Below are 20,307 nucleotides of genomic sequence, written 5' to 3'. Positions count from 1 at the left end.
GTTTTGTTCTGGTATCTTTATCACAGTCTGACTGAAACAAAGACATCACTAGAAAATGAGCTCCAGCAAGTAAAGTAAGAATTTTTCCTAGTAGATTCTCATATAACTCAATCACCTGGGTAAATACAAAATGTAGAGGAGGCTTTGGAAATCCTACATTATCCTGAGGTCCAAGTATCCAGTCTTAGTTTCACAGAACCATCTTGGAGTTCGACTTTTTGTGTGTAAATAAATATGTTTGAGTTTGGATCAAAGTAAACATGCAGTGTACCAGAACTCTGTAATTTTGTCAAAAGCCAATATAAATAAATCATCCTTTTTGGACTTATTCACTAAATAAAATCAATAACTATTAGTTACTATTAGTTAAATAACTAATAGTTTTTTACATATTTTATTCTTCACTCTTCAGGTCAAACTTTAAACAAAAAGAAAAAGAACTGGAATCAGAGATTAAAAGGTATTGTTCACACAAACTAACAGAACATGTTTCAGCTCCAGATATTAAGATATTAAGTGAAAAATTTCTACTAACTCTTTGATTATTTAGTGATCATGAAAGAAGTTTAATGCATTGCAAATTCTCTGATGTTCCTGTTTAATCTGTTCATGAAGAAAATGATTGATCATATCTTTAACTCAGACTGACTGAGACTTCTCATGAAAACGATCTCCATAAAGTGAAGTAAGTTTTCTTCTTTTTTTATTGATACTTTCCATAAAATAATGGCCTTTGTCATTTTTTACCAAAAGTGATTTTGGGAATAAAGAAATTAGCACGAGCTTAAATCAGTAATGTGCCTTTCACACAACAATCTGAAAGAAAACATCGCAGTTAACATTATTAATCTTCATGTACAAATTCAGTATTACTATAATTTAATAAAATTAATACATATACAGTAAGAACATAATAGAGACAAAGATGCTGATGATGTTAATTTGGAAAGAACTTTGATAACAAATATTTGTAATATATCTCTGGAGACAAATCTTCATGATGTGAGGTAAAAAAAAATACTTTAATCATTGTTTTGATGAAGCACAACGTTCAGATTTTTAAATTTCATGAAGAGATTAAAACCCTTTCTAGTGCATTAACTAACATGTCTAATGCAAATATTTTCACCATTTATAGCTCTGACCTAAGACAGAAAGAAGAACTGAAATCAGTCAATAAAATTAATTTTTTTCACAAATGCTTAAATTAATACATTACAATATAAAATAAATCTGGTGTTTCAGTTCATTTTACGAGAGAATTGATGTTTGGAAGAATACTTATCTATTGCCTCTTTATCACAGGCTGGAATCACATGACAATGAGCTCCAGATGTTGAAGTATGTTTCTCTATTTGTTTTTACATGTAAAAATAACTAGACTATATGGGGTTTGGTTCCAGCAAACATTGAGGATTTTTATAAATTGTATTCTTTAATTTTCAGATCTGCACTGAAACAGAAAGAAGAAGAACTAGAATCAGTTAATAAAAGGTTTGTTCACACAATAAGATAACATAATGTTCTTGTTAAAACTATGTTGTGAGGAACATGATCTGTTCTGTCTTTAACTCAGACTGGCTGAAACAGAGATTACTCATGAAAAGGAAATCCAGATGATGAGGTATTTCTCTGCATTTGTGTTTAGATGAGACATTAATTAAATTATGATAATTATAGAGTGTAAAAACTTAGTTTATGTCTGCATCACAACATTAAACTTTTTTAAGGTCATAAATACCTAAAATATCTTTCTTCTGTTTCCTCTGAAAACAGGGAAAAGGAAGGAGAATTGAAGTCAACCAATCAAAGGTATTTTTCCCACAATCAGAAAGAACACATTACTTTATAATATTACAGTCTGAGAATCTCAGTTCACTCATCAGGTCTGGGATTTTACTTCAATATCTGTGAAATTAATGGTTTTGTTCTGGTATCTTTTTCACAGTCTGACTGAAACAAAGACATCACTAGAAAATCAGCTCCATCAAAAGAAGTAAGAGTTTTTATTTGTAGATTTTTATATAACCCAATTATCTGGGTAAATACTGAAATATAGATGAGGGCTTGGAGTTCCTACAGTACAGGATCCTGAGGTCCAAAGATGCAATCTTAGTTTCACAGTTCAAAGTTCCAGTCAAAGGAAACATGCAGTATAACAGATTACTTTGTGTTTTTTTTAAATGCCATTATGAATAAAATATCTCATTTACCAGTTGCCACAAATAACAACAAAAGCTTTTCAGACATTTTGTTCTTCACTCTTTATAAATGACCTAAAGCGAAAAGATGAGCTACAATTGATTAATAACAGGTATTGATCAAACTAAAACTAGATGTTTCATCTCCAGATATTAGAATATTAAGTGAGAAAGTTCAACTAACAGTTTGCTTGTTTAAAAATTTTTATGTGTTGCAGGTTTTCTGTTGAATCTGTGATGTTAGAAAATCAATCTGTTATAAATTTCTCTTTTTAACAGACTACCTGAAATACAAAGTTCTTATGTAGCTGAGTTACAGCAGATTAGGTATGATGTTTTTTCTCTGTATCTATATTAATTTTGGACAAAGACTGAAGAACATTTTTATTAAATGCACATTGATCCAAAGGACACATTTTTATTATTTCCTTTAAAAACATGTTTTTAAAGCATTAGAAGAATTTCAATCAGTAACTAAAACACAATAATCTGAACGAACACATCACAGTATAGATTATTAATCTGCATGCCAAATTCAGTATTTTATTATAGTTAATAGTGTTTATTAAAATTAATAGATAGACTGTAAGAATAAATTAGGGATCACTTTTTTTTTTACTGATTATGTTAATTTGAAAAAAACTTTACTAACAATTTATGGTTTAAACAAAGATTCTCTTATTTCCAAACAGCCTCACTGTAGAAAATATTTCTCTGGAAGCAGATCTTTGTGATGTGAGGTAAAAATATACTTTAGTTGTCGCTTTGATAACACAAACGTTCAGATTTTTTAAATTTAATTAACAGACTAATAACATTACTGGAGTATTAACTGACATTCGTCTAATGCAAATATTTTCACCCTTGATAGATCTAATTTAAGACAGAAAGAAGATGAACTGATATCAGTCAATGAAAGGTATTTTCTTCTCACTAAAGGCTGAAATACATTACAACATGAGATATGAATCTGAGTCTTTCAGTTCATTTTACTGCAGATTTGATTGGGAAGAATATTTATCTATTTCCTCTTTATCACAGACTGGAGTCACATGAAAATGAGCTCCAGATTATGAGGTATTTCTTTGCATTTGTGTTTAAATGAGCCATTATTTAAATATGATTACTGATTATAGTGTAAAAACACATTTCATGTCTAAATCACAACATTAAAACTCTTATAAAACTCTAAAATATCTTTCTGCTGTTTCCTCTGAAAACAGGGAAAAGGAAAAAGAATTGAAGTCAGTCAATCAAAGGTATTTTTCCCACAGTTTGACATGAAACATTACAGTTTAAATATTATAATCTGCAGAGACTCACACAGAGAAAAACGGCAGTTAAAAAGTTTTATTGGCCCGAACATTTTGGCGCTCGGTCACCGGCAGAAGTGCTGAGAATCGCCACGAGCTGAGATGATCGGCTCGGGGCGAAGCTCAGGGTAATCTTCCCCCGGGACAAGACAGGCTTGGTGGAGCAGAGCCTGAAAAGGAAGGAGCCTGGAGCCTGGAAGATGAAAGGGAGGATGAGGGGGGAGACGGGGAGGAGGTTAGCTGAGGCAGAGGCGTGGTAATAGATGATGCCAATAGGCTGAAGAGAGTCTCACAGCTTGAATTTATGCCTAGGCTTCATAATTGTAACCTGAGAATCTCAGTTCACTCATCAGTTCTGGGATTTTATATCAGAAATGTGAAATTAATGGTTTTATTTTGGTATCTTTACGACAGTCTGACTGAAACAAAGACATCACTTGAAAATCAGCTCCAGCAAGTGAAGTAAGAGTTTTTATTTGTAGATTCTCATATAACTCAATCACCTGGGTAAATAATGAAATGTAGAGGAGGCTTTGGAAATCTACATAATCCTGAGGTCCAAGTATCCAGTCTTAGTTTCACAGAACCATCTTGGAGTTGGACTTTTTTCAGAAAGTCTTTGTCCTTTTTTGTGTGTAAATAAAGATGTTACTCTTAGTTTGAGTTTGGATCAAAGTAAACATGCAGTGTACCAGAACATTGTAATTTTGTCAACAGCCAATATAAATAATTAATCCTATGGACTAAATAACTAATAGTTTTTTACACATTTTATTCTTCACTCTTCAGGTCAAACTTTAAACCAAAAGAAAAAGAACTGGAATCAGAGATTAAAAGGTATTGTTCACACAAACTAACAGAACATGTTTCAGCTCCAGATATTAAGATATTAAGTGAAAAAGTTCTACTAACTGTTTGCTTGTTTAGTGATCATGAAAGACGTTTAATGCATTGCAAATTCTCTGATGTTCCTGTTTAATCTGTTCATGAAGAAAATGATTGATCATATCTTTAACTCAGACTGACTGAGACAGAGACTTCTCATGAAAAAGATCTCCAAGAGATGCTGTATTTTTCTGTTTGCTTTTACATGAGATATTAACTAAAATACAATTACTGAACATAAACGGTAGAAACATTAATGATGTTTGCATTACATCAAAGCTCTTGTGAGCTCTTGTTTAATGCTTCATTTTCTCCTCCACAGATCTGCTTTAGAAGAAAAAGAAAAAGAAGTTAAATCAGTCAATGAAAGGTATTGCTAAGAAGTTGAACGAAAACATCTATCAAAACTATTTCAGTTCTGTCTATAATCATGCAATAGTTCTACTTTTACTAGGAAATTGTGACATTTCCTACAAAATTTGTGTTATGAGGAGTTTTTATTTGTTGTATTTTAAAATAGACTGGCTGAGGCAAAAACATCCCATGAAAATGAGATCCAGAAGATGAGGTATTTTTCTCTATTTGTTTTTACATGTGCCATTAAAGCTGAGGTACATAACTTTTATTAAAAAATGTTTTGGTTTTTTTGGTTGTTTTACATGTTTGTTAGAACTGTCACCATGTCCTTACAGTATAACATGAGACAGATAATCAGAAAAAAACTTTAGCTTTAGAAATTAGCCACTCCCATTCAAAAACAACCTAGCAAAGCCAGGAGGAGAATGCTGTCAATCAAGCTCATGTATGCACTACTCACTGAGCTTATGGAGGAGAAATAACTTACTGTTCAAGGGAAACTGTTTATTCGCTTGTCATGGTAGCTAGCCTGAACATTCATGGCAACGTCTGCTGACGGGGAGAAGCTGTAGCATAGCAGAGAGAGAAGGGGAGAGAGTGTGAGCAGCATGTACACAAGGGTGACTGATAGCGCTAGGACCCTCCTCCTGGCTCTGACTGGTTGTTTCTGACTGAACAGGTTCATACTCATTTGGAAACAGCAATACTAATGTTTTAACTCAGGAATCTTCAGATGGTGGAATAACCAGGAGGTTTTCAATGGGGCTCAGTGCTGAGGGTTCTTCATTTTATCTAGAGCTGTGTATCTAAAGCAAGTAATTTCACCTTTTATAGATCTGCTTTAGTAAAGAAGGAAGAAGAACTGAAATCAGTCAATGAAAGGTATTTTCTTCTCACAAATACCTGAAATAACACATAATATATAAGATATAAATCTGGGTGTTTCAGTTCATTTTACTGCAGAATTGATGTAAGGAAAAACTTTTATCTATTTCATTTTTACCACAGCCTGGAATCACATAACAATGAACTCCAGATAATGAGGTATTTTTCTGCATTTGAGTTTAGTTGAGACATTAACTAAAATATAATCACTGATTATAAACTGTAAAAACTGAATTGATGTCTACATCACAACAATAAAACTATTTTAAGGTCATAAAAACATAAAATATCTTTCTGTTGTTTCCTCTGAATCAGAGGAAACAACTTTTTTTTTAGTTAATAGTGTTCATTAAAATTGATTCATTGACAGCAAGAAGAAACCAGAGAGCAATTTGCTAATTATGTTAATCTGGGAAGAACTTTAAGAACAAATAATTGAACAGAAAGAAGAAGAACTGAAATTTTATTCTTTAATTTTCAGATCTGCACTGAAACAGAAAGAAGATGAACTAGAATCAGTTAATAAAAGGTTTGTTCACACAACAAGATAACATAATGTTCTTGTTAAAACTATGTTGTGAGGAACATGATCTGTTCTGTCTTTAACTCAGACTGGCTGAAACAGAGACTACTCATGAAAAGAAAATCCAGATGATGAGGTATTTTACTGCGTTAAGTGTTTAGATGAGACATTAAACATTATTAGTAATTATAGAGAATAAAAGCAGAATTATTTTCTAAATCACAACATTAAAACCCTTTTAAGGTCATAAACATCTAAAATATCTTTCTTCTTTTTTCCTCTGAAAACAGGGAAAAAGAAAAAGAACTGGAGTCGGTTATTCAAAGGTATTTTTTTCAAAGTTTGACATAAAACATTACAGTTTAAATATTGTAATCTGAGAATCTCAGTTCACTCAACAGTTCTGGGATTTTACTTAGAAATATGTGAAATTAATGGTTTTGTTCTGGAATCTGTCTGACAGAATGAGTGAAACAAAGACGTCACTAGAAAATGATCTGCATGAAGTGAAGTAAGTAGTGAGGTTTTCCTAGTAGATTTTAACCAAATCACCTGGGTAAATACTGAAATGTGGAGGAAGGTTTGAGTTTCTACATGATCCTGAGGTCCAAGGATTCAGTCCTAGTTTCACAGAATCGTCTTGGAGTTGGACTTTTGTCTGAGAAAGGTTTTTTTGTAGGGGGTTGTGTTAATATGTAAGTTACTCTGCCTGGTTTCAGTTGAGGTTGGGTGAAAGTAAACATGCAGTGTACCAGAACCCAGTAGTTTTGTCAAAAGCCAAAATAAATTAATCATCCTACTGACTTTTTTTCTCTGAATAAGATATTTTCACATATTTTATTCTTCTCTCCTCAGGTCTAACCACAAACAAAAAGAAAATGAACTACAATCAATTATTAAAAGGTATTGTTCACACATCAAGCTAACAGAACATGTTTCATCTTCAGGTATCAGGATGATAAAATTCTCCTAACAGTTTGCTCTTTTAAAGATCATGGAAGAAGTTTAATGCATTACAAGTTCTCTGGTGTTCCTGTTGAATCTGTTTATAAAGAAAATTATATCTGTTCTATCTTTTACTCAGACTGACTGAGACAGAAACTTCTCATAAAAAAGAGCTCCATAAAGTGAAGTAAGTTTTTCCATCCATCCATCCATTTTCTTCTGCTTTATCCAGGGTCGGTTCTTTTCTTATTTTTATCGTTATCTTCATAGATTAATAAGTCATTTTTTACAGAAAGTGTTTTTGGAAAAAAACAAAACACTTCAAGCAAAGTTTCTTTTGGCCTTTATTTTAGGAAGGTGACGATGTTACCCAGTCATATGTTTAATTTCTGAAATGTACAGGAGAGCTTAGAGTTCCTACATGAGGCTGGGGTCCAAGAATTCAGGTTTGGTTCCACAGAACCACAATAGACTTGGACTTTTGTCATAGAGAAGTTATATATTATTTTTATTGTAATATATTGGTTACTCTACCTTATTTTACTTGGGTTTGGGTTACAAAAAACATGTAGTGTATGAAAGCACTATATAATTTTTTAAAATGCTAATAACAAAGGAATCTTCCTACTTACTATTTGTCCAATGATGGACTGGTGATCTGTCCAGGGTGTACCCCGCCTCTCGCCAGTTGACCGTTGGCATCAGCACTATCTGCACTAGAGACAAGAGTCTATAATACTGGATGGATGAATGGATTTACTATTTGTCTCAAAATAAAAGGAGAGTTTTTCACAGATTTTATTCTTTATTCTTCAGATCTGACCTTAAACAAAAAGAAGAAGAACTGGCATCGGTTTCTAACAGGTACTCATCATTGTTCAATGTAACATATTTCTGATTGCAAGTTCATTTTATGGTGTATTAATTAGATGGACGAGACAAATATAGAAAACATTTTGTGTGGGATTGTGTTTGTGTGTGGGTGCGATTTTTGCTTTGTTTTTTTACTGTAGAAGACATGTTCTGGTATTATTTTATCTGTATTTTAAGCATTAATTGAAACCAATGCTGACTATGACTTGTTAAGACAATTTTATTGGACTTTGTTGACCAATCAGACACACAAAGTTTTCCACTCTGTGCTAAATGAAATTAAAAACAGTTTATAGATTGATGCTGAATACTCTATTGTAAAGTATCACATAATTACTTCTGAAGTCCTGTTTGTTGAGAAGAAAAGAACAACTTGTTTAGAAAAAATGTGGTTTTCTGTTATTCACACAAAACTATTTAAAAAGAAATTGAGAGATTGACAGGTTTTATGGCTGCATGTCCAGGCTTACTGTAAAGTTTTCTGTTTTTGTTTACATTGTTAGAAATTTTCCATCTTTATTGATTTCACTTCAGAATTTGTGTTACAAATTAAAACATATCTACTTTATTTTAACACAGACTGGCTGAAACACAGACTGCTTATGAAAATGAGCTCCATGACATGAAGTTTGTATTTTTTAATTCTTCTCTTGAAACAGTGATTGATAATATTTTAACACATGTTGTAGAAACACAATTGCTCATTATTAAAATGTCAAAAAAGTCTTATGAGTTTATGTAATGTTTTTTTTAATATTTAACCATATTGGAAAGTTTTCTCACTTTCAATCTTTCCAATCTACAGATCTGCTTTAAGAGAAAGTGAAGAACTGAAATCAGAGATTAACAGGTATTGTTCACACAACAAGCTAACAGAACATGTTTCAGCTCTGTATCATAATGCTAAGTGGAAAAAGATCATCTAACATTTTGCTTGTTTAGAGATCATCAAAGAAGTTCAATGCATTATAAGTTCTCTGATGTTCCTGCTGAATCTTTGAAGAACATGATCTGTTTTATCTTTATCACAGTCTGACTGAAACAAAGACATCACTAGAAAATGAGCTCCAGCAAGTAAAGTAAGAGTTTTTATTTGTAGATTTTCATATCACCTGGATAAATAATGAAACATGGAGGAGGGTTTGGAGATCCTATATTATGCAGTTTTAGTTTCACAGCACAATCTTGGAGTTGGACTTTTATCAGAGTGAAGATTTTGTCTTTTTTTGGTGTACATAAATATGTTACTCTGCCTTGTTTCAGTTTAGTTTGGGTCAAAGTAAACATGCAGTGCACCAGAACTCTGTAATTTTGTCAAAAGTCAATATAAAATAAATAATATCTAAATAAATCATTATATTGACTAAATAACAATAAGAGATTTTCAGACATTTTATTCTTCACTCTTCAGGTCGAACCTTAAACAAAAAGAAGAACTGGAATCAGAGAATAAAAGGTATTTTTCACAAGTCAAAGCTAAAGGAACATGTGTCAGCTCCAGATATTAGAATATTTAGTAGAAAAGTTCATTTAACAGTTTGATTGTTTAGAGATCATGAGTAATGTTCAAAGCATTGCATGTTTTCTGACGTTCCTGTTGAATCTGTGCTGTGAGAAACATGACTGATTTTATCTTTACGACAGATTGATTGAAACAAAGACATCAGTGGAAAATGATCTCCATAAAGTGAAGTAAGAGTTTTTCCTAATAGATTTTCTAATCACCTGGGTAAACAATGAATAGTTGAGAAGTTTTTTAGTTCCTACATGATCCTAACATCAATGGATTCAGTCGTAGTTTCACAGAACCATCCTGGAGTTGGATGTTTATTAGAAAATGTTTTTTGCTGTTTTTTTGTGATATTATTAAATTTACTCTGCCTTGTTTCAGTTGAGGATGGGTGAAAGTAAACATGCAGTGTACTAAAGCACTTTGTAACTTTTTAAAATGCCATTATGAATAAAATATCTCATTTACCATTTGTCACAAATTATATTGATATGATAGTTCAGATATGACTTTAAGCAAAAAGATAAAGAACTAAAATTAGTTAAAGGTATTGTTCATACAAAAAGCTAAAAGAACATGTTCCATCACCAGATATTAGGATATTAAGTAGGACTTTTTTATTTTTATTTTTTTTAGTTACTAATGTTTATTAAAATTGATACATTGACAGTAAGAAGAAACTAGAGAGCAATTTGCTGATTATGTTAATTTGGGAAGAACTTTAAGAACAAATAATGGTGCTATATCTGGAGATACATTTTCATGATGTGAGGTAAAAATACTTTAATCATTTTTTTTATTTAATGAAGAGACTATAAACATTTCTGGAGTATTAACTGACATATGTGAAATTATGCAAATAATTTCACCCTTTATAGATCTAGGATAACACAGAAAGAAGAAGAACTGAAATTTTATTCTTTAATTTTCAGATCTGCACTAAAACAGAAAGAAGATGAACTAGAATCAGTTAATAAAAGGTTTGTTCACACAACAAGATAACATAATGTTCATGTTAAAACTATGTTGTGAGGAACGTGATCTGTTTTTTCTTTAACTCAGACTGGCTGAAACAGAGATTACTCATGAAAAGGAGATCCAGATGATGAGGTATTTTACTGCGTTAAGTGTTTAGATGAGACATTAAACATTATTAGTAATTATAGAGAATAAAAACAGAATTCTTTTCTAAATCACAACATTAAAGCCCTTTTAAGGTCATAAACATCTAAAATATCTTTCTTCTTTTTCCTCTGAAAACAGGGAAAAAGAAAAAGAACTGGAGTCAGTTATTCAAAGGTATTTTTTCCAAAGTTTGACATAAAACATTACAGTTTAAATATTGTAATCTGAGAATCTCAGTTCACTCAACAGTTCTGGGATTTTACTTAGAAATATGTGAAATTAATGGTTTTGTTCTGGAATCTGTCTGACAGAATGAGTGAAACAAAGACATCACTAGAAAATGAGCTGCATGAAGTGAAGTAAGTAGTGAGGTTTTCCTAGTAGATTTTAACCAAATCACCTGGGTAAATACTGAAATGTGGAGGAAGGTTTGAGTTTCTACATGATCCTGAGGTCCAAGGATTCAGTCCTAGTTTCACAGAATCGTCTTGGAGTTGGACTTTTGTCTGAGAAAGGTTTTTTTGTAGGGGGTTGTGTTAATATGTAAGTTACTCTGCCTGGTTTCAGTTGAGGTTGGGTGAAAGTAAACATGCAGTGTACCAGAACCCTGTAGTTTTGTCAAAAGCCAAAATAAATTAATCATCCTACTGACTTTTTTTCTCTGAATAAGATATTTTCACATATTTTATTCTTCTCTCCTCAGGTCTAACCTCAAACAAAAAGAAAATGAACTACAATCAATTATTAAAAGGTATTGTTCACACATCAAGCTAACAGAACATGTTTCATCTTCAGGTATCAGGATGATAAAATTCTCCTAACAGTTTTCTCTATTAAAGATCATGGAAGAAGTTTAATGCATTACAAGTTCTCTGGTGTTCCTGTTGAATCTGTTTATGAAGAAAATTATATCTGTTCTATCTTTTACTCAGACTGACTGAGACAGAAACTTCTCATAAAAAAGAGCTCCATAAAGTGAAGTAAGTTTTTCCATCCATCCATCCATTTTCTTCTGCTTTATCCAGGGTCGGTTCTTTTCTTATTTTTATCGTTATCTTCATAGATTAATAAGTCATTTTTTACAGAAAGTGTTTTTGGAAAAAAACAAAACACTTCAAGCAAAGTTTCTTTTGGCCTTTATTTTAGGAAGGTGACGATGTTACCCAGTCATATGTTTAATTTCTGAAATGTACAGGAGAGCTTAGAGTTCCTACATGAGGCTTTGGTCCAAGAATTCAGGCTTGGTTCCACAGAACCACCATAGACTTGGACTTTTGTCATAGAGAAGTTATATATTATTTTTATTGTAATATATTGGTTACTCTGACTTATTTTACTTGGGTTTGGGTTACAAAAAACATGTAGTGTATGAAAGCACTATATAATTTTTTAAAATGCTAATAACAAAGGAATCTTCCTACTTACTATTTGTCCAATGATGGACTGGTGATCTGTCCAGGGTGTACCCCGCCTCTCGCCAGTTGACCGTTGGCACCAGCACTATCTGCACTAGAGACAAGAGTCTATAATACTGGATGGATGAATGGATTTACTATTTGTCTCAAAATAAAAAGGAGAGTTTTTCACAGATTTTATTCTTTATTCTTCAGATCTGACCTTAAACAAAAAGAAGAAGAACTGATATCAGTTTCTAACAGGTACTCATCATTGTTCAATGTAACATATTTCTGATTGCAAGTTCATTTGATGGTGAATTAATTAGATGGACGAGACAAATATAGAAAACATTTTGTGTGGGATTGTGTTTGTGTGTGGGTGCAATTTTGGCTTTGTTTTTTTTACTGTAGAAGACATGTTCTGGTATTATTTTATCTGTATTTTAAGCATTAATTGAAACCAATGCTGACTATGACCTGTTGAGACAATTTTATTGGACTTTGTTGACCAATCAGACACACAAAGTTTTCCACTCTGTGCTAAATGAAATTAAAAACAGTTTATAGATTGATGCTGAATACTCTATTGTAAAGTATCACATAATTACTTCTGAAGTCCTGTTTGTTGAGAAGAAAAGAACAACTTGTTTAGAAAAAATGTGGTTTTCTGTTATTCACACAAAACTATTTAAAAAGAAATTGAGAGATTGACAGGTTTTATGGCTGCATGTCCAGGCTTACTGTAAATTTTCTGTTTTTGTTTACATTGTTAAATATTTTGCATTTTTATTGATTTCACTTCAGAATTTGTGTTACAAATTAAAACATATCTACTTTATTTTAACACAGACAGGCTGAAACACAGACTGCTTATGAAAATGAGCTCCATGAGATGAAGTTTGTATTTTTTAATTCTTCTCTTGAAACAGTGATTGATAATATTTTAACACATGTTGTAGAAACACAATTGCTCATTATTAAAATGTCAAAACGTCTTATGAGTTTATGTAATGTTTTTTTTAATATTTAACCATATTGGAAAGTTTTCTCACTTTCAATCTTTCCAATCTACAGATCTGCTTTAGGAGAAAATGAAGAACTGAAATCAGAGATTAACAGGTATTGTTCACACAACAAGCTAACAGAACATGTTTCAGCTCTGTATCATAATGCTAAGTGGAAAAAGATCATCTAACATTTTGCTTGTTTAGAGATCATCAAAGAAGTTCAATGCATTATAAGTTCTCTGATGTTCCTGCTGAATCTTTGAAGAACATGATCTGTTTTATCTTTATCACAGTCTGACTGAAACAAAGACATCACTAGAAAATGAGCTCCAGCAAGTAAAGTAAGAGTTTTTATTTGTAGATCTTCATATCACCTGGATAAATAATGAAACATGGAGGAGGGTTTGGAGATCCTATATTATGCAGTCTTAGTTTCACAGCACAATCTTGGAGTTGGACTTTTATCAGAGTGAAGATTTTGTCTTTTTTTTGGTCTACATAAATATGTTACTCTGCCTTGTTTCAGTTTAGTTTGGGTCAAAGTAAACATGCAGTGCACCAGAACACTGTAATTTTGTCAAAAGCCAATATAAAATAAATAATATCTAAATAAATCATTATATTGACTAAATAACAATAAGAGATTTTCAGACATTTTATTCTTCACTCTTCAGGTCGAACCTTAAACAAAAAGAAGAAGAACTGGAATCGGATAATAAAAGGTATTTTTCACAAGTCAAAGCTAAAAAACAGTGATTGATAATATATTTAACACATGTTGTAGAAACACAGTTGCTCATTATTAAAACGTCAAAAAGTCTTATGAGTTTATGTAATGTTTTTTTTTTTTATATTTAACCATATTGGACAGTTTTCTGACTTTCAATCTTTCCAATCTACAGATCTGCTTTAAGAGAAAATGAAGAACTAAAATCAGAGATTAACAGGTATTGTTCACACAACAAGTTAAGAAAACATGTTTCAGCTCCAGATATTAGGATATTATGTGGAAAAGTTCATCTAACAGTTTGTTTATTTAGTGATCATGAAAGACGTTCAGTGTGTTTCAAGTTCTCTGATGTTTCTGCTTAATCTGTTTATGAATAAAAGTATCTGTTATGTCTTTAACTCAGACTGACTGAGAGAGAAACTTCTCACAACAAGGAGATCCAGGAGATGAGGTATTTTTCTTTATGTGATTTTACATGAGACGACTAGAATATATTTTCTGATCATAGATTGTAAAACATTAGTTTTGTCTACATCACATTAAAACTCTTTGGAGGTCATATAAACTTTAAATATATTTTGCATATTTCTGTTAAATACAGGAAAAAAGTAGAACTGGAGACAATGAATAAACTATATTGTTCCCACAATCTGAAATATGACATTTTAAACATTATATCTCTGAAAAACTCCATTTGCTCATCAGTTGTAGAATTTTCCTTCAACATGTTATGATGGATTTTTTTCACATGTTAAACTAACAGAACATGTTCAGCTCCAGGTATCAGGATGCTAAATGTTAAAGTTCATCTAACAGTTTGTTTGTTTAGAGATCATGAAATAAATTCAGTGTGTTGCAAGTTCTGTGATGTTCCTGTTGAATCTGTTTATGAAGAAAAGTATCTGTTATACCTTTACTCAGACTGACTTCTCATGAAAAAGAGATCAATTCATTGTTTATTTACAGGAGACAATAACCCAATAAATTATTGATCCTGGACAGATACAACATATATGACCTAATAAAAAAATGAAGACTCAATGTTTTAGATGTTCATTTAAGTCTTTATTAAATAACATGGTTTTGTGTTCTTTACAGATCAATTTTAGAACAAAAGGAGGAAGAAGTGAGATCACTAAATCAAAGGTATTGATTCAGGAGAACTTAAACATCTTATATGATAATACTGAGTTTTCAATATTAATCATCAGTTTCTTGGTACATTTTTAAAAATTGTTACTTTGAGATTTTTTGCAAATGTTATTGTACTGTGTTTTGAGATGGATTGTTTTTGGATTGTTCACATATATTAAATTCAGATCACTATTTATGTTTTACAGTTTGACAGACATGGAGAAAAAACTCATTGTGACACAGTACGTAATATTTTGATTACCTTATTAAAGTTTAAAAACTGTAACAGATGTAAAATGCATATCAGGTTAAGAGAGCATGTAGCACCAGGATGCTACATTCAAGATGTTTCTCATCTAATAAGCATTTTAATATCAGTGGCAACATTAAAACCTCGAATTGATTTTGTTACAATAACATGCAAGCATTTTGTTTAACAGAACCTCTCTGAAACGAAAACAGCAAGAATTCACTTCCTTCAAAGACAGGTACTTTAACATTTAAAGTTATATAAATTGTTTACAATTATAAAATGTATTTTCTGCAATGTATCCTAAGAAATATTAGGATTTTTGTAGATGAAAAATGTAAAGGTCATACTTCTATTTTCTGTTACAGAATGGCAGGACAGTTATTTGTTTCCAAACCTGCTGCAGAAGCTGAAGACCTTCACAAGCAGAAATTAGAGGAAACAATGTAAGATTTCTTTAGAAATTACACTGATTAAGGGATTTTGAGAAGTTTACTTCTTTTATGTATATTTATCCCTTTGTCTTTCAAGCACGTGTATTTAGTGTAAATGAATATGTTCAGTTTATGGAGAAGGAGCTAAAAATTAGGGTGATGGCAAAGAAAATGTTACAACTTCAAAGATTTAGCAATTATAGCAATTTAGCAATTATACAGAAGATTTGTTTTATTCCCAGTAATTAGGTTTTAATTGATAAGGGTATACATTTTCAGCTCATCATTTTTAAAGGAATTTAAATGGTGACCTTGGTTGCCTTATTAGTGATAACAATGGTCTCCTCTGTTGCCTGTCAGTGTGATTGTCTCTGATTACAATTCATGAGCCTGACACCATGGACTGTAAAATTAGTAAAGTTACACTGTTAAAAGTTACCAGCAATAATTTGAATTATTTTGCATGTTGGAAAATGTTTTTCAAAACCATATTTTCACCATGTTTTTCATTCATTCATAACTGTCATAGCTATCACAGCTGTGACTTCACAGTCTTCAGCTAAGTAAATATTTAGCTTATTAATTAGATATCTAGCTTGAAACTGAGAAATTCATAAATGAATGACTGAGATTCTACACAATCTTAATAGTGAAATATCACATTTACATGTAAATAATCATTTCATTATAAAGACAAAAGAAAATGAAATCATTAGGCTAAAAGCACAGGCAGTTAGATGCCTTGAATATTTCAGTATCAGTGTCAATAGAATAAACAATACTGGTTGAGCTCTACTGCTGTTACATTATTTTAACACTTGTTGAGAGAATCATTTAATCTAACTTCTTAGTTCAATGAATATTTTTTATGTAAATCTGCCAGAAGTATTAATAATTTTGGCAAGTCACATAGACTGACATTTTTGCACACAATTTCCCTTTCTGTAGATCTGCTCTAAGAAACAAAGAAGAAGAATTGAAATCATTGAATGAAAGGTAAAATTCACACAACAAGCTCAATGAAAATCATTCTTAGTGTCTCATTTAAACACTTCTGTCATTTTATGGCATAAACTGTGTTGTGGAGATTTAATTAGTCAATTCTTTGCCACAGGCTTACCAAAACAAAGGCATCACATGAAAATGATCTTTATCATATGAGGTAATAATTGTTCTGTCTCCCCATCATCACAATATCAGGGTTCAAGAGCTTTCAGTTTATATATATATATATAGATATATATATATCTATATATATATATAAAGAATAACTAAGTGCATAGTTTATTAGTTATTTATTTTAAAACTTTGTTTATTTTTCCCCTCATAGATCTGAATTGAAACAAAAAGAGGAAGAAGTGAAATCCCTCAAACAGAGGTATAAGTCACATAACAAGCTCAGCTATCAAATTTATATTCTGTTCTGTCAAATCTGCATTATGTTTGCATTATGTTATTAAATACTGCAGGCTAAACAGTGAGGAATGAGTCATGATTGCTTAAATTAGACTTTTAAAAGTGTTTTTCCCATCCAGCATGTTCTGGAACGATCTTTAAAGCTTCACTTGTGATCTAAAGCACAAACAACTGACTGCAAGAGGAAGCTTTTAGCAGAGAATCAGTTTATTAATTCAAGAAAATAAATTCTCTACGCAGCAATCTGCAACCCAAATTAGTTTGGTTTTGATTACTTCAGCTAAACTCACCTGCAAAGGAATAAGTTACAAAGACGTATCTTAAGACATCACTTGTTGTAAATCAGCATAATATAAATGAACTTAATTACCTTCTGCCTTCAGTCCTGCATATTCAAATAAATAATGACAAATATTTTATTTACTTAAAGACTGCAGGAATCAGCAGATGTGAGATCCAGCCCCCAGCGTTGTAACCCACAAGGATGTGAACACAAAGAAAGGTTTGATTTTTAAATTAACCATAAAATACCATGAATAACCAGAAATCAGAGAACTGATGATTTTAATAACTTGTATCTTTTAACACAGTATGACTCAGATGGAGACGTTTTACAAAGAGAAGCTCCTAAAGGCCCAGTAAGAAATTTTCTAATGTCATTTTGTTTAGCTAGTTCCCACCTAATATTTAACCTAATGATTTATATCTGCAGGTCTTCATTCAACTGTTAATATTATATCAATGTTTGATTATAACTGAACTGAAATGATGTGTCCCTCAAAGCTTCACTTTTCCCTTCCACAGATCTGAAACAGTCAAAAAACAGAAAGAACTGAAATCAGTCAAAGACAGGTACAGAAATGTGAAACATCATATTTACTGACCTGCTGCATAAATAACCGAACTAACTGTTTGACAGACTGGCAACACAGATGGCCGCTTCACTAAAAACAGGAGACACTGAGAGCATGAACAACCCGGTCAGTAAAACCAGACTGACTGAGATGTACGACAACCTGAAACTGCTGCAGTGGCCAAAAGTCAAAGATCAGCTGAAGTCCAGGAAGATCAACCCAAAGGAGGCCAAAGATCTGATTCAGGTAGATCTGATCTCAGGACGTTTACCTGCTGGGTTTAATGTCACTGTGGATCTCATTTGACTGATATGGAACTGATCTCTGTAGAAAACATTTGGAAATGCATCAGATAAAATGAAGAGAAGGAAGCAGCAGATAGAAGAGATGTTCCAACAGTCTGAGTCCAGCAGTGGACTGACTCCTCAGAAGGTAACTGGACTGTAGAACAGCTTTCTCTACAGAATCATTAAAGCAGCATGAGGAAGTGTGTAAGCAGCATGAAGAGGTGTGTAAGCAGCATGAGGAAGTGTGTAAGCAGTATCTTCCTGTGTTCCAGGTTAAAGAGTACAGACAGCTAACAGTTCAGAACCTGCAGATGGTTCTGTTCCACACCAACAAAGAAGAACTTCTGAAGGTATGTTTACAGAAGATCCAGTTTGAAAACCAGACAGAAAACAGATACATTTATAGCTGTGATGGAGCAATCAATGTGTAACATTGAACATTTCCTTCTCAGACTGGTTTCCCAGAATGTTTAGGTGAATTTCCAGAGGAAGTGAAGGCGGATCTGAGACCTCTGACCTCTGAATGCTACTGGCTGAGCTGCTTGATGGCTCTAAACAATCCTCCTCTTCAGCCGGACTGGAAGAACCATGTTCCTGGGTTTGACTCCTGGGATATTTTTCCTCGAGAAATCAAACCACCTGTCATGTAGAAGAAGCAGATGCAGCAATGAGGAAAACAGATTCTGACATCACTTCTTGTTTCTTAATTTTTATATTAAGGGTATTTGTTCATGTGGGATTTCCTTTGTGTAACAATATGAAGGAAGAAAATAGAAAAAAAGGGGAATTCTTTCTACTTTTAAGCTGGAGTTCTTACTGGGAAACATAGCTGCTGTATTTTAATACCTGGAGTGTTTTTTTCTATATCTTTATTTTTTTTCTGCACTCTGAAAAAAATCCATTGAAGATTCTTGGAAAACACAAATCATGTTAACGTATATATTAGCCTTCAAATGCATCTTCTGCACGGAGTTTGGTTTTGTAGTCTGAAATGTTTGTGAAAGTGAGTTGAATTATGTCCAAGTCAAGGTACCAATCCACGACCAGAGAGATGCTGGAAATCAACAAACAAAATCCCTCTGGATGGTTATTGTTCCTGCAGTCACAGCAATATTTTTTTAAGATTGTCTGTAGATGTTGACTTCAGAGATCTAATCCAATTCTTCCAAACAAACACCTCTTACATAAATGTCATCATCATCAATTTTATTTTCATTTTAATGAAAAGCAGCTGCATGGAGATGGATTGGTTGCCACTTCTGCCTTGGAGGAAGAAGATCCTGGGTTTCACTCACATGTTATCCCGTTCCTTATTGGAGTTCTGTCCAGGTCCAAAAACATGATTCCTATGGATGAATAAAAAAGAATCAATATCTGGATTTGTAGTTTAGTCTCTTAACAGAAGTCCTACATATAGAACAATATGAAAATGTAGGTTGTCCCTGATTCTGAATGAACAAAACATGTGGATGAGCTTCCATTCAGATATTTCACACTTTTCTATTCCTTTAGTAGCCAAGCAATTCTCAGGAAGCTACAGTCACAGCTTGTTGCCACCAGAGGTCACTGTCAAACCAAAGATTCAGTCATTTCTCAGGTCCGTGACCTTTAGATACTGCGAGTCCGCAGCATCTAAAGGTCAACCAGCGACCTGCTTTAACATCTGAGCAGCAGAAATCTGGTTCAGAGGCTTTAATATCAGGAGACGTGTTTCTGCAGCTGACATGGTCATCACATCATAGGAAGGAAATTATTGATACTTTCAAAATAAAATTCATTACAAAATTACATTCTTACCTTTACCTTACTTTTTATATCTACTACTTTCTTCTACAGAGGATCATTGCTTTAACTACCTGTGAGTAAATATAAAAATTTTAAAAATGCCACAATACATGAAAAAGAGAACATGAAGAAAATAATTGTAACTTGATAACACAAAGCTCTGTTTTATTTAAAACTGTGAAACAGTTGTTAGCAGAATGGATGATTGTTCAAATTTCACTTTTTAATTTTCTTTTACTTTGTTTCCATTTACGCTTAGCATCTTTTTAATATCTTTCTCTTTCACTGAGTCTACAGCCAACAATAGAGGCTGAAATGCTCTTTATGCATTATTTTCATGTCAGGGTTAAAATTTGAAGCAACTCGATACCTGTTACACTAACAAAGTGTCACGAT

The 20,307-nt window shown here is 32.4% G+C and overlaps 1 protein-coding gene and 1 long non-coding RNA gene across 2 annotated transcripts in view; both read left to right on the top strand.

Moving 5' to 3' along the window:
• Nucleotides 1–19,892, top strand: part of LOC111609286 (centromere-associated protein E-like) — a 33,981-nt gene extending 14,089 nt beyond the window's left edge. Inside the window, exons 29-71 of the mRNA XM_023336640.1 lie at nt 27–74; nt 413–460; nt 644–685; nt 1,306–1,341; nt 1,447–1,494; nt 1,577–1,624; nt 1,777–1,812; nt 1,949–1,996; nt 2,481–2,528; nt 2,894–2,941; nt 3,073–3,120; nt 3,243–3,278; nt 3,425–3,460; nt 9,014–9,061; nt 9,394–9,438; nt 9,627–9,674; nt 10,425–10,472; nt 10,555–10,602; nt 10,756–10,791; nt 10,929–10,976; nt 11,321–11,368; nt 11,550–11,597; nt 12,228–12,275; nt 12,864–12,911; nt 13,089–13,133; nt 13,315–13,362; nt 13,696–13,743; nt 13,924–13,968; nt 14,155–14,202; nt 14,850–14,897; nt 15,092–15,127; nt 15,326–15,373; nt 15,504–15,581; nt 16,518–16,565; nt 16,684–16,731; nt 16,900–16,947; nt 17,416–17,487; nt 17,576–17,623; nt 17,790–17,837; nt 17,905–18,085; nt 18,170–18,271; nt 18,399–18,476; nt 18,579–19,892. Coding sequence (XP_023192408.1) covers nt 27–74; nt 413–460; nt 644–685; nt 1,306–1,341; nt 1,447–1,494; nt 1,577–1,624; nt 1,777–1,812; nt 1,949–1,996; nt 2,481–2,528; nt 2,894–2,941; nt 3,073–3,120; nt 3,243–3,278; nt 3,425–3,460; nt 9,014–9,061; nt 9,394–9,438; nt 9,627–9,674; nt 10,425–10,472; nt 10,555–10,602; nt 10,756–10,791; nt 10,929–10,976; nt 11,321–11,368; nt 11,550–11,597; nt 12,228–12,275; nt 12,864–12,911; nt 13,089–13,133; nt 13,315–13,362; nt 13,696–13,743; nt 13,924–13,968; nt 14,155–14,202; nt 14,850–14,897; nt 15,092–15,127; nt 15,326–15,373; nt 15,504–15,581; nt 16,518–16,565; nt 16,684–16,731; nt 16,900–16,947; nt 17,416–17,487; nt 17,576–17,623; nt 17,790–17,837; nt 17,905–18,085; nt 18,170–18,271; nt 18,399–18,476; nt 18,579–18,776 — 2,398 coding nt within the window. The 3' untranslated portion in view covers nt 18,777–19,892. The remainder of the gene's footprint in view (nt 1–26; nt 75–412; nt 461–643; nt 686–1,305; nt 1,342–1,446; nt 1,495–1,576; nt 1,625–1,776; nt 1,813–1,948; nt 1,997–2,480; nt 2,529–2,893; nt 2,942–3,072; nt 3,121–3,242; nt 3,279–3,424; nt 3,461–9,013; nt 9,062–9,393; nt 9,439–9,626; nt 9,675–10,424; nt 10,473–10,554; nt 10,603–10,755; nt 10,792–10,928; nt 10,977–11,320; nt 11,369–11,549; nt 11,598–12,227; nt 12,276–12,863; nt 12,912–13,088; nt 13,134–13,314; nt 13,363–13,695; nt 13,744–13,923; nt 13,969–14,154; nt 14,203–14,849; nt 14,898–15,091; nt 15,128–15,325; nt 15,374–15,503; nt 15,582–16,517; nt 16,566–16,683; nt 16,732–16,899; nt 16,948–17,415; nt 17,488–17,575; nt 17,624–17,789; nt 17,838–17,904; nt 18,086–18,169; nt 18,272–18,398; nt 18,477–18,578) is intronic.
• Nucleotides 6,125–6,301, top strand: LOC111609227. Its single transcript, XR_002752995.1, has 2 exons — nt 6,125–6,170; nt 6,253–6,301. It is a non-coding gene; the product is annotated as an uncharacterized LOC111609227 (long non-coding RNA).
• Nucleotides 19,893–20,307: the final 415 nt, after the last annotated feature.

Source organism: Xiphophorus maculatus, chromosome 7, assembly GCF_002775205.1.
Source record: "Xiphophorus maculatus strain JP 163 A chromosome 7, X_maculatus-5.0-male, whole genome shotgun sequence".
NCBI lineage: Eukaryota > Metazoa > Chordata > Actinopteri > Cyprinodontiformes > Poeciliidae > Xiphophorus > Xiphophorus maculatus.
The sequence above is the reverse complement of the archived record's forward strand: the minus strand, read 5'-3'. Positions and strand labels throughout refer to the sequence as shown.